Source organism: Bos taurus, chromosome 9 (assembly GCF_002263795.3).
Source record: "Bos taurus isolate L1 Dominette 01449 registration number 42190680 breed Hereford chromosome 9, ARS-UCD2.0, whole genome shotgun sequence".
Lineage (NCBI taxonomy): Eukaryota > Metazoa > Chordata > Mammalia > Artiodactyla > Bovidae > Bos > Bos taurus.
Genome location: NC_037336.1, coordinates 40,619,135 through 40,632,787, shown reverse-complemented (window position 1 = coordinate 40,632,787; position 13,653 = coordinate 40,619,135). Strand labels below are relative to the sequence as shown.

General features: G+C 38.1%; 1 protein-coding gene across 4 annotated transcripts in view; it reads right to left on the bottom strand.

Annotated features, from left to right (window-relative positions):
• The window catches only part of AK9 (adenylate kinase 9), a 116,849-nt gene that overhangs the window by 43,675 nt on the left and 59,521 nt on the right, over window positions 1–13,653 (bottom strand). For all 4 annotated transcript variants that reach the window (XM_059889863.1, XM_005210829.4, XM_024996966.2 and 1 more), the window contains 7 exons: window positions 12,471–12,547; window positions 10,864–11,016; window positions 6,785–6,874; window positions 6,131–6,331; window positions 5,661–5,782; window positions 2,063–2,275; window positions 187–447 (listed from right to left, as the gene is read on the bottom strand). In XM_059889863.1, the coding sequence (XP_059745846.1) occupies window positions 187–447; window positions 2,063–2,275; window positions 5,661–5,782; window positions 6,131–6,331; window positions 6,785–6,874; window positions 10,864–11,016; window positions 12,471–12,547 (1,117 nt within the window). The remainder of the gene's footprint in view (window positions 1–186; window positions 448–2,062; window positions 2,276–5,660; window positions 5,783–6,130; window positions 6,332–6,784; window positions 6,875–10,863; window positions 11,017–12,470; window positions 12,548–13,653) is intronic.

Genomic DNA, 13,653 nt, shown 5'->3' with positions numbered 1-13,653 from the left:
TTCTAGATGAGTAGCAAGGTCTGTATTTAACATATTGAGAAGATGACTCTTAAATTACTTTTATGGGCTATTTTTTTTTACTTCTTCGAAATTGTATATAGAGAGTTTTATACTACTTATATTCTACTCCCTCAAAGTAACACTAGTAAGCACAATTATCTGCAAAGAAAGTATTAATATTCCTACCAGCTTCTTTGTATTTTCTTCCTCAATTGTAACATTGGCCTGAATTGCAAGCTCTTCAAGTTCTTGTTTTACAAATTGTTCATCCTCAGAATCGTCCTCAAATTCAGGTCCCACTTTCTTTTCAGTTTTGAGCATTAGTTTTTCTTGAAGAAATTCTTCAAACTGAATATGAAAAATGCCCAATTTTTCTGCCAGCTGTCTTCCACAGACAGTTTTGCCAGAGCCATGGGGGCCGAGAAGGCATATTCTTAATGGCGGAGCCTGAAATAGGGGATAAGTCAAGGATTGGGGTAGAGGAGAGGGACAGTGAAGAAGAAGAAGCTTTAAGAATTTAGAAAACCTTACTTAGGCTTATTAACTGCTCTCCCTAAGACTGAATTATCACTTCACAAACTCAAGGATGTTTCGACATTAGGATACCAATTAACATGATTCATGGCATCAACCATGAATTCAGGAAGCATCAACAAATACAGAGCATCTTGATATTAAGTGCTCCAAAAGGCATTTAATAAAATAAAATTAATTTTGTTTCTTTTTAAAAGTTTTAATTGTGGAAGAATGCAAAGACATTTTCTTAGTACGAAAAAAACACCACCACCACCACCACCAAAACCTCTCTACCAAACAAAAAGCCCACTGATACAGGAATGTTAGAGGTGCCTTCATTAAATCTGCAATCTCTGTATTGGAGACAAAGTGAAAGTAGTGAAAGTGTTAGTCGCTCAGTCATGTCTGACTCTTTGCGACCTGTGGAGTCCACTAGGCTCCTCTGTCCATGGGAGATAGGGAAGCCCCCAAACCAGAGAATCCACAGAGATCCAGGTGTATGGACTGTCCACTGATGCTCAAGCTGGTCAAGAACAATGATGAGGTTTGGGATGAAGGAGCAGATAAATCTTTTGTAAATGTGGGGCAATGACTCATATTTATAGATGACAGCAAGAGTGGGAGATGGTGATATATTTGGATGGAATGAGCCTCAAAGAGGCTCGTAGTAATGAATTTTGAGTAGCAGAGGGAAGCAAGCACAGCCTCATCACCTTTTGTCCTTGTGAAGGAAATGGTCAGAAAAGAGTTTAAAAGTGTATGCAATAGCCATGAAAATGGCCCAAATTATCCAGAAGAGTTTAAATTGTGTTTTACATGCTCTGTTTAACAAGGCATCAGTATTATTGAAAGTCCTGACAATATGTTGTTTAGTGGCTGAGTCATGCCCACCTCTTTGCAACCCCATGGTCTGTAGCCTGTCAGGCTCCTCTGTCCATGGAATTTTCAAGAATACTGGAGTGGGTTGCCATTTCATTCTCCAGGGTATCTTCCATACTAAGGGATCAAACCCACCTCTCCTGTACTGACAGGCAGATTCTTTACTGCTGAGACACCAGGGAAGCCCCACGACAATATACTTTGATTTATAATTTTGATCTTGTAATCCCATTCTAGGGAATTATACTAATAAAATAATTAAGAGAAAGAAAGAATGATATGCCCAAAGATTTCCTAAGTACTATTTCATATCTATAATGGCAAAATCACAATATTGTGAGGAAAAAAGTCTAACAAGAAGTTAGATGTTAAAATGGTACATCAAAATGATTAGGAAATAAATAAGTCCAATAAAATTACAAGCAATAAATTCAACTGTGACTTCCTATAAAATACTTCAGCTAAAAAAATGTGTTGATTTGATGTAAGGTATTACTGAAGAAATAAAATAGATAATTAGATTATCTTGTTCTTAAAACCTAGATATTGCCACCATACTGTTTTATTATACTGGTGACTTCACTATTGAGTAAAATGGTGGAGACTGCTAACAAGTCTCTAAACAAGGATGCAGGAGCATTCATCAGGATGGGAATATTGTTTTCACCTTTAATGGTTCATCATGAGCCACATACTCTTCAGGCTGCTCCAAAAACTTTTCTTTAGCTTCAGGACTTGAAAAGTAATAGATCTTTTCTCGGTATTTAGCTGCTTCTTCTGGGGTGCCTGGTTGTAGGACGAAGTTTTCTTTGAGAGCCACTGGACAAAAGTGCTTTGTATCTCCCAAATGCCTTCTCTTCTCCTTAATTATATCTTCATTCTAGAAATATCATCCAAAGTTTGGAGAACACTATTAATGCACTGTTCTCATAATACTAAAGAGGGAATTATAAAAATGCATCTTTGAATAGTATTTAATCCATAACAATATCCCTTTAAAACAATCCACAAAAGACCAGTTCTTGTACTATTTGAATTCATCAAAAAATAAGTTTCTTATATTCCTCTGAGTTCAAATCCCAAGTGTCTTTATTTTATAAAGAAAATGAAGCAGCACTGAGAATGAAGGTGTCCCAAGCCCTTTATAGACAAATGTGTAATAAAAACCCTTGTAATGTGTGGATGGATGCAGGGTCACTGTGAAGTCAGTTTCTAAAATAAAATTATTTCCAAGAAGTAAAAGCTGAGTCAGGGTCACAACTTCTTAGTCATTGAAAACGAAAATGGGCGATGTCTCAGGATTTGCTTTGTTTCCTACTCAGTGGATATATAATCAAATACTTTGGAAAAATTTTATTTTATTCAATTGGAAATGCGATAGATGAAGAAACCATGTGTAAAGTCCCTTAGGGACTCTTGTACTTGAAGTAAGTGAAAGTGAAAGTTGTTCAGTTGTGTCTGACTCTTTGCAACCCCATGGATGGTCCATGGAATTTTCTAGGCTAGAATACTGGAGTGGGTAGCTTTTCCCTTTTCCAGGGGATCTTACCAACCCAGAGATCAAACCCAGATCAAACCCAGGTCTCCCCTATTTCAGGCAGATTCTTTACCAGCTGAGCCATAAGAGAAGCCCAGGAATACTGGAGTGGGTAGCCTATTCTTTCTCCAGGGGATCTTCCCAACCCAGGAATCAAACCGGAGTCTCCTGCATTGCAGGCAGATTCTTTCCCAACTGAGCTATGAGGGAAGCCCTATATTTAAAGTAAAGTATATTTTAAAAATAATTTTGTGTTGTACAATGCATGCTTGCTGTAAAAATATTCAAAACGTAACCACAATGCATGAAGAGTGAACATTTCCTCTCACCTTTCCCTTCCAGTACTGTCTTAACACTCAATCGTTTTATGTGTATTCTTTCAGACTCATTTTTCTCAGTATAGCTTACACATTTACATACAAAGACACAAATTTAGGCACAAATACATTATTTTTTAAGATAACAACGAAATAATACTTTGCATGACTATTCTACAACATGCCTTTTTTTCTTCCCCCAAACAGGATGTAAAAAACAACTTTCTGTAAATGTGCAAAACTAATCTCTACTTTTCTTGTGTCACTCATTCAATTTTTGTGTCAGGGTTATGCAAGCTTCAAAATGAGCTGGAAAGTATTGAAATTTTTCTATGCTATGGAAGATTTATAACATAAGACTTATCTAACCAACAAGAAAAGCCCTACAACTCCCTACAGTTATTTTTGTTTGTCCAGCTTTTATCTTTTATCTTAAGCACATTTTAGTAATTTGTATTTTGAAAATGCTTTGTATTTTGACTTTACAATTTGTTAGTATAAAGTTGTAATTTAAAATGAACCTCTTTCAAATCTGATTTCTGTTTCAAATGTTATTTACTCCTCCTTCTTTTTACTTCATTTTGTTTGCCAGAGGTTTGTCTATTTTATTGCTCTTGTCAGTAAACCAATTTTTCATTTTTTTTGAAGGTAGGCCTACTGCTTTTATTTGGTCTTTTTTTCCTATTTCATTAATTTTGGCCTTTAATTTCCTTCTTTTTACTTTATTTGGTCTATTTTGTTATGCTTTTTTTCTCTAGGTTCTTGACTTGAATGCCTAATTCATTTCTCTAGTCTTTCTTGTTTTTCAATAAATGCACTTAAAGTAAGGTTGCCAGACTTTTAGCAAATAAAAAATGAAGGCTCACCAGTTACATTTGAATTTCAGTTTAAAAAAAAGTGAGATATGTGTGTAATAGTGATAAGGATTGGGGCGTCTTGGAGCAAGGGATTCTGGGAAGATGGTGCTCTAAAGACTCTCCTCATTTCTCTACCACCTCCTCAGTGTTTAACTTCTAGAGCAGGTGGTGGTTGGCCTCTGTGGACGTCTGAGGGCAGACAACTGTACAACACTCTTCACCACTATGGACTGGATGAGTATCTGGAGACAAGCATCAGAGGGACCAGAGCATCCAGATGGCAAGTCTTAGGAGGAGTTTTCCTGTAGAAATCTGTGGATTTCCTGGGGAATGTTAGCATCAGCAGCTACCACCCTTTGTGGTCTCTGTGGCCTGCAAGAGACCAAGAAGGAGCTGTATGGGTGGGAGGAGTCCTCCCTGACCTTGCATCCGGGCAAGTATGAGGAATTCAGGTAACTGGGCTTGTCTCAGGCCTCAGCAACAAATAGGTGGCCTATCTGTCACTATACTCCTGAATGCTGGGGAGAAAAGTCAGTTTGCCCTTCATAAATTTTGAGGATGTTGTCACCTAAAGCACTCCAGCAAGACTTGTGAACTCCACTGAGCCAAAAAAGAAAAGAAAGAAAGAAAGAAAACAACCACCCCTCTCAGGAAGCCTAACACACACTGGAAGAAGGGATGATAAATTAGGAAGAGTAAAATGAGGTAAAGACACTATGTTATCAATGAAGACCATACTTAAAAATTTAAGTTTTTAAAATTACAGACAGCTTGAGAACTGTTTGCAGGTACAAGAAAGACACCATGTTCTTGCAGACCACAGCAGGTCACAAAAGAAAAGAGAGAGTCTAAACATTATTGGGACAAAACCCACACCCTTTAACCACCCTGACTGAGAGTCTCAGCAGTTTCTTAGGATAAAGTATCGAAAGCTATTAGCAGAATCACACTGCATAACATTTTTTGTTTGACACATACATATTTGGATTTAAGTCAAGCAACAAGTTAATTACAAATGAATGTTTGTCTAACCTATTATTTTGCTTTATTTATAAAGACCAGAATTAAAGGAATCACTTCCTATTTTATTATTGATACATGCCTTAATTAGGAGGCTATCCCTTGAAAATAGTTATCAAAATTGTGGTGCCAAGGGAGTAGATTGGTGCCTAAAATGAGTTGTTCCTCTTTGAGAAAACCACTTGTTTTCATGCCATCAGCCCTTCAAAGATGCCATTGTTGTATTTTACATAAAACACCCACTTCTGTTAAATTTATAAAATATTTCTGTCTCTAATATGTATAGATTTTTCCATGGGAAAAAAATTTAAAGTTTTCTCTTTCCTTTTTTCATGGGTGTAACATACTGTCTAAGTAGCTCTGGCATTTCAGAGGTCAAATGAAGCTGAGTGGAGGCAAAATGTGTTGAAAATGTTTACAAATCTGAAGATCCCTGCTTGTTTTCTTGAAGCCTAGAAGTGCCAGTAACCACTCTGGATATGTGCACCTTCAGTGACGTGACCACGGGCAGTGAGCAGGAGAAAAGCCCCCCACCTCTTCCTCTTCCTCTTCTTCCTCTTCTAGCTCCTCATCGACATCGGCTTCAGCCTGATAGTCTTCTGTTTCTTCATCATAATCTTCTATAGTTAACTCCCAAGCAGCATGGTGAAAGGGTTCTTTCAAAAACAAACACAGTTGGGAAGACATTTTTAGGATAAAAGCATATGAACATATTACAGTAGCAAGATTAAGAAAATTAACTGTAGGGCTGGTCTCTTAGCTTACATGTGTAGGCAAATAGGCCTTTCCAAATTCTTTAGGTGACAAGTGGCCAGTCTGGCCAGTGCTGTGTGTCCAATGGCTGTTCTGATGGGTGTTCTAGGACAGTTGTTAAATATTTTAAATATCATCCCTGGATATACTGAATGTTTTACTTCATAAACCATAGGCTTTAAACTTTCACAGTACTTTTAATAATATGGCTTGCTCACGACAATAAATGTTATGATTACAGCAGCCCTTACTTTCCATAATTTCAATGACTTTTTGAAGTAGTTCCTCTGGAGTTTTGCCAGCAATCTCCAGGTTTAAAATTTGAGTAAAAGAGTCACTGATAGCTGTTTCCATCTGTCTCCAGGCAGCGTAGAAAGAGCTGACATTCTCTCTAATTGAATCCATTTCAGGAACATCAGGATAACCATCTTCCGGAAATTCAGGTAGTAGAACTTTTGAGTAAAATTTAAAAGAAAGAAAAAAGAGACTTTAAGCATTATATGTTTAGCTATATTGCCAAAATAATTTATAATACTTTTTAAACATTTAAAAGAAATAAACTTAGAGTTCTAAGCAATAATATGCATTTATAAATTCATATTTCAACTATGCTTTGTTCATTGTTTTGGCTGTAGATGAATTGTTACTTATAAATAAAATCCAAATTATTTAGATAATATGAATTTCATATGGCAACTTTTTTAATAAAAGTAGAACATAAAATTTGTTGAAAAACTATTATAAGTTGGCTAGATACACTTTTTAATAAGTTAGGCAAATATAACACACATCAACCAGCATATAACTGGCATAGAAAGAAATAGGTAGGAAATTGGTTTTATGCCTAAAATTGTAAGAGAATATGAAAAGCATTTCTATGCACTACTTTTATTTTATAATCTAACCTGTTTCAGGTAATTCTTTAGTTTCCAGGCCCTCTCTGGATCCTTTTGGAAATTCTGCTCCGACTGTAGCATCCTCAGGAGGCTCAGATACTTAAAAAAATATCTAATAGTTAGTGTTTGAGTTTTAAAAACATTATTCCTTTATGAAAATTTTGGCACAAAGAAAATATCAAAAGTTTAAATTGTGTATACTATGTCAAATTGATAATACAGTTCTCACTAGGTAAAGTACTGCTGCTGCTAAGTTGCTTCAGTCGTGTCCAACTCTGTGCGACCCCATAGACGGAAGCCCACCAGCCTCCTCCGTCCCTGGGATTCTCCAGGCAAGAACACTGGAATGGGTTGCCATTTCCTTCTCCAATGCATGAAAGTGAAAAGTGAAAGTGAAGTCGCTCAGTCGTGTCCGACTCTTAGCAACACCATGGACTGCAGCCTACCAGCCTCCTCCGTCCATGGTATTTTCCAGTCAAGAGTATAGGAGTGGGTCGCCAGTGCCTTCTCTAATTAGGTAAAGTACTGATTTCCCCTAAAACCGAGTTCCCCTGCTGAGTTTATGATTAATCTCTTTATTCAAAACATTATTCCCTTTCTTGTCCCCTCTGACCTCATTTCTGTGCTCAGTTCAGTTTAGTTCAGTTCAGTTGCTCAGTCGTGTCCAACTCTTCGTGACCCCATGAATCGCAGCACGCCAGGCCTCCCTGTCCATCACCAACTCCCGGAGTTCACTCAGACTCACGTCCATCAAGTCAGTGATGCCATCCAGCCATCTCATCCTCTGTCGTCCCCTTCTCCTCCTGCCCCCAATCCCTCCCAGCATCAGAGTCTTTTCCAATGAGTCAACTCTTCGCATGAGGTGGCCAAAGTACTGGAGTTTCAGCTTCAGCATCATTCCCTCCAAAGAAATCCCAGGGCTGATCTCCTTCAGAATGGACTGGTTGGATCTCCTTGCAGTCCAAGGGACTCTCAAGAGTCTTCTCCAATACCACAGCTCAAAAGCATCAATTCTTTGGCGCTCAGCCTTCTTCACAGTCCAACTCTCACATCCATACATGACCACAGGAAAAACCACAGCCTTGACTAGACGGACCTTTGTTGGCAAAGTAATGTCTCTGCTTTTGAATATGCTATCTAGGTTGGTCATAACTTTCCTTCCAAGGAGTAAGCGTCTTTTAATTTCATGGCTCATTTCTGTGCTAAGTGAACACTAATCAACCAGAATCAGATAACATCATTAATGTACATACTCAGGTTGTTTCTCCAGGGCAAGATGAGCTAACAGATCCCTGGATCATGAATCACCAGATACTCATAAAAAGATTCATAAACATGGAGAAGGAAATGGCAACCCACTCCAGTATTCTTGCCTGGAGAATCCCAGGGACAGAGGAACCTAGTGGGCTTCCGTCTATGGGGTTGCACAGAGTCGGACACGACTGAAGCGACAAAGCAGCAGCAGCAGTGTCCATCTTACCCATTGACTAGGGCTCATCCCCATTCAGGGCAGGGACTGTCTTGCACACATTTGTTCACTGTACTAGTCTCATATCTGGTCTCTTTGTATACTGGCTCTTAGTAGACCCTTGGTAAATATCTAGAAGTCACACATTCAACAGCCATTTATTGAAGGCTACCAGTAGGTTCGAGGGATACAAAGGAAAAAAAACCAACAACTGCATTTAAAGAATTCCTCCTAGTGCAGGAGGTAGACAAAGAAGCATAGTTACAGGGGGAGACAGGGAGGGAAAGGGATGACTGGGAGTTTGGGGATGGTAGATGCAAACTATTACACTTCAACACATTTAGGATGGATAAACAACAAGGTCCTATTGTATAGCACACGGAACTATATCTAACCTGGGACAAATTATAATGAAAAAGGATATTAAAAAAAAAAAGAATGTGTATAACTGAATCACTTTGATGTACAGCAACTAGACTTCAATAAAATGGGGAAAAAGCAAAAAAAAAAAAGATTCATAAACAGTAGGCATCCTGACCCCCAAAACAACGATTAAGAAATGTCACAGGATGATGATTAACTGCAGATTCTTTGTTCTTCCCCTTTGTGCATGAGCTAAGTTGCTTCATTCATGTGCAACTCTTTGCAGCCCTATGGACTGCAGCCCACCAGGCTCCTCTGTCCATGGGATTCTCCAGGCAAGAATACTGCAGTGGGTTGCCACACCCTCCTCCAGGGGATCTTCCTGACCCAGGGATTGAACCCATGTCTCTTACATCCCCTGCACTGGCAGGTGAGTTCTTTACTACTAGTGCCACCCGGGAAGCCCTCTCCTCCTTAAATGCCCGCAACTCAAAGACCAAGTTGGAGTGGATCTCAGGCTTGTCTCCCACTCCCTCCCTTGGTGTCCTACTACTAAGCCCTTACTTTGCTGCAGACATCTGCAGTCAGAGTTTAGTTTTCTACACTGCAAACACACGAACCCACTGGTTGGTTCCAGGGAGGCATAAAAATACATAATAAAATAAGGCAGAAAATGAAGAATATTCTTAAATACACAAAAGGATGTTGACCAGAATAATAATTGATACATACAGTTCTGATAACTGTTGTTAAATATCATTCAAATGTCTATTCACATGGCATCAAAAATGCCTGAGCATTCTTTTAATTTCTTGACATACCCATAAAGATATTCCTAAAGACTGTAAAGTGGCCAAAGTCTCAGTTGTGGGTGTAGGTGTGGTGAAACTGAGGAGAATCTCAATTAATAGCACTTTTGAAGATACAGATCAACAACTGCTTTCCTGGATAATAAAAGACATGATTCACATACAGATCTAGTGTAGATAGTTTCAGGGAAGGAAGGACTAATTATCTTTCTTCTCACCCCTTAGTCTTTCCTAGTTCTGAGACACAAGTTTTGTGTGTCTCACACACACACACATATATATTAACAAAAAAATGTATATATAGCCATTCTGTAATATTGTGCAAACTGTCCTGCAAGTTAGCTAAAATAATAGTTGGGTCCTCTTTCAATAGAATCTATAATGTTTAATACTCAAGAGAAGAGGGAGTAATTCAACACTAATTGTGCTTCGAGGCATTTATGAGCCCTGCTTCCACCACCATGAAGTGCCTGATCTTGCTGCTTAAGTCCACTCTCCAGTCATGAGAGTGACTCTCGTTGCCTTATAGACTCCTTCTTGCCCTGTCCCAACCCAACAAACTGGACATTTGAGGAGGGCTGGCTTCATGGGTATATAAGCTGTGTGGGTGTCCTGTATCTCTTGCCCAGAATGGCCCCATACTTAGTTTAATGCACTTTGGTTGTCATTTTGATCTTTGAACCGAGTTTTGTAAGCAAAATCCAAAGGGACTCCAGCAGGACAATAGGGCACACCTGTGAGCAGAGATCTGTCTGCCATTCTTTGCCATCTCATTCCTATGAGTGTTCCTGATACCCCATCATGAGCACAGAATTCTAACAGGGCCCACGATGTGTGGGAAAAAGTGTGACTTAGTGATTTGGGGATGGGAAGATGCTGACAGGCCTGACCATGGTTCCCCTTCAAATTAGAACTTGCTCCAGATGCAGAATGAAGGTAATGGCATTTAAAGAGACATGAATGACTATGGAACCTCATCACATCCTTTCTTAGGTTTGCATTTAAAAGTGGCATTGGGCAACATAAAGATGAATGGTAAAATTCATGCTTAAGAACTTAAAATTTTAATTTTTTTTAGAATGACTTTTTTTTTTTTTTTAGAATGACTTTAAACAGCAAACATAAAATACTATGACAAGTTAAGAGAGACCGTGGAAGGAAAGAAAGAGCTTTATATTCTTGTACTTTTAATGAGTCTTTTTTCCTGATATTTGAACACTGTGCCCCCCAAATTATATAACAGACCCTGACAAGAGTGCCAGCACCCGGGCAGAGCACTCAGCTTTCTTACCATACTTTCAGCCACCTGCTGCTCTCTGGGGCCACATCTCTGCAATCTCAACCTGCTTCCACTTTATACCACATCAACAGACATACACACACATGCACACAAACATGCCAATAGGCAGCAGTGGAATTAAGGACGCACTCTTTAATAAAAGTCTAACCTGATTCATGTTCTGTTTCTGGGGCCTCAAAAATGTCAGACTCCTCGGGTAAGAACCCCCTGGTCTCCTCAGCAACCTCAGGGGTCTCAGACCCTTCGTGAAGTTCAGACTCCTCAACTTCAAAATCCTCAAAAGCCTCGGCTTCAGCTTCTTCTGCTTATACAAAAAAATGAGAAGAAATAAATTATTTAGTTTAAGTCAGCAGATATTTAATTGGGAACAACCCCTGGAGCATGATGCTTAATGAAAAAGATAGATACAGTCTCTCTATATTATATCTATTAAAATGGAATATAAAATATATTCCCAAATATATGCCATAGCATATAGCAGTCCCAAATATTATAACAGTAAAAGACAGGAAACAGCCCAAATGTCCATTTAATAGGGAATGGCTATTCCTGCACTATCTGATACATAGCCACAAGCCACATGTATCTACTGAGCACTTGAAATGTGGCTAGTCCAAACTGAAATGTGCGGTGAGTGTAAAATACACAATGACTTCAGAGACTTTGTGTGAAAAACTGAATATAAAAACATATCAATAATTTTTGCATTGATTACATGCATGAATCAATGTTAATTAAATTTAACATAATTTGCATTATGTTAAAATAATAATTTGGATATAGTGTATTAAATAAAATATACAGTTGGTTTTCTGAATCTTCAGGTTCTGTATCCATGGATTCAACCAACCACAAATTGAAAATATTCGAAAAAAAATTTCAGAAAGTTCCAAAAAGCAAAACTTGAATTTGCTAGCAACTATTTACATAGCATTTACATTTTATTAGGCATTATAAGTTATCTAGAGATGATTTAAAGTATATGCCAATGTGTTTAGGTTATACACACATACTATGACATTTTATATAAGGGACTTAAGAATTTATGAATTTTTGGTATCTGCAGGAGTCCTGGGACCAATTCCTGATTGATATTGAGGGATTATTGTAATTCATTTGTTTCTTTTTATTTTTTATGTGCTTACTAGAAAATTTAAAAACATGTTGCACATGCTGATCCTGCCGTGTATCCCTCTTACAAGGTGGGTGAGTAGGTGTCTGTGTTAGGAATCCATTTTCTATGAATTCATTACTGCTGTGATCATACAGTGCATTATCCAAATTGGAACACAACGAGAAGGAGAGGGAGTCAAACAGATATTTCAGGAACCTGGGCATAAACCTGGACTCTAACGGGCAAACTGGGAAACATGGTCACTCTGTTTATGCTGCCGCTGCCGCTAAGTCGCTTCAGTCGTGTCCAACTCCGTTCGACCCCATAGACAGCAGCCCACCAGGCTCCCCTGTCCCTGGGATTCTCCAGGTAAGAACACTGGAGTGGGTTGCCATTTCCTTCTCCAATGCAGGAAAGTGAAAAGTGAAGTGAAGTCACTCAGTCGTGTCCGACTCTTAGCAACCCCATGGACTGCAGCCTACCAGGCTCCTCAGTCCATGGGATTTTCCAGGCAAGAGTACTGGAGTGGGGTGCCATTGCCTTCTCTGCACTCTGTTTATAATTCTCTGTAAATACTGCAACTTTGCAGTCACAACACAAAATCAAATGACACATTATTAATCATATAATCTTGTGTTTGCCTTTTGCTTTTGCAGTCATAGCTTCCAATAGCTTTCGATTTTCTTCTTCTATTCTTAATGCCTCTTCCTTGACTTTTCTGAAATGAAAAGGTCCAAAATGTAGTTATCTTTGGAAATTCAAATATCTTACAATATCATAGAATTTAAGGCTTATAATAGTAAAAATAAAGAATAAATCATTTATAATATTCACTATACTTTTTACTTTACCACATAAACATTTAATTTACTCATATTGAGGCTAGTTAATGTTCAGAATTTTTTGTGTGTTTTGGGGATCTTTTTTTGGTAAGGAAAGTTAAAATGTTGTTTTTAAAAAACTCTGGCTATTAATTAGGAAACCTGGAAAAATTGATAAAGAATTGTCTAACTCTCAGCTGGTATCATTTTCCCTCTGACTAAATGAGAAATGTTCACAGCATAGAGTTAAGTGAAAAAAGATATAATACAAAACTATGTATAATACAAATTTTTTATTTAAAATGTATATAAATGAAGATTAAAAGACTAGAATAAAGTGAATCAAACTGTTAATAGTAATTATCTATGGATGGTGGCATTCTGACAGCTTTTAAATTTTATTTCACATTTTTTGCACTTTAAAGTTTTTTCTGTATGAATAAGTTGAAAATTTGCAAATTTCCTTTGTATTCAGAAAATTAATTTATTTTCTTTTCAACAAAGTAATGATGAAATTTAAAGAGGTTTGGGATAAGGGAATCTGTTTTTCATTAGGGTTGAAGAACTAGGAATTTAGCCCTCAGGTATTGGCATACTATTACACAAAGAAACATGTATAAGAATGTTGACTGCATTTTTAAAAACAGTATCAAAAAACTGTATCGAGCAGTCACCAACAGGGGACCAGTTAAGTGGAGCAGAGCCCATTCATGTGAGTAGGCCACTCTGGACAGTCTTCTTCAGACTGTTCTGTAGGTGGGTCATTCTCTCATACTCAGTGTTCTTTTGGTGTCCTTTTCCCCTTCCTTTGAAAATCTTTACACATATTCTCTTCAAATATATCACTACACCTCTCCTCCCAACAGTGTGTACCTTGGTTTATTTATCTTTGGCTGTGCCGGGTCTTTGTTGCTGCACCCGGGCTCGTCTCTAGGTGTAGCAAGCAGGCGCTACACTCTCGCTGTGGTGCTTGAGCCTCACATTGAGGTGGCTTCCCTTGTTG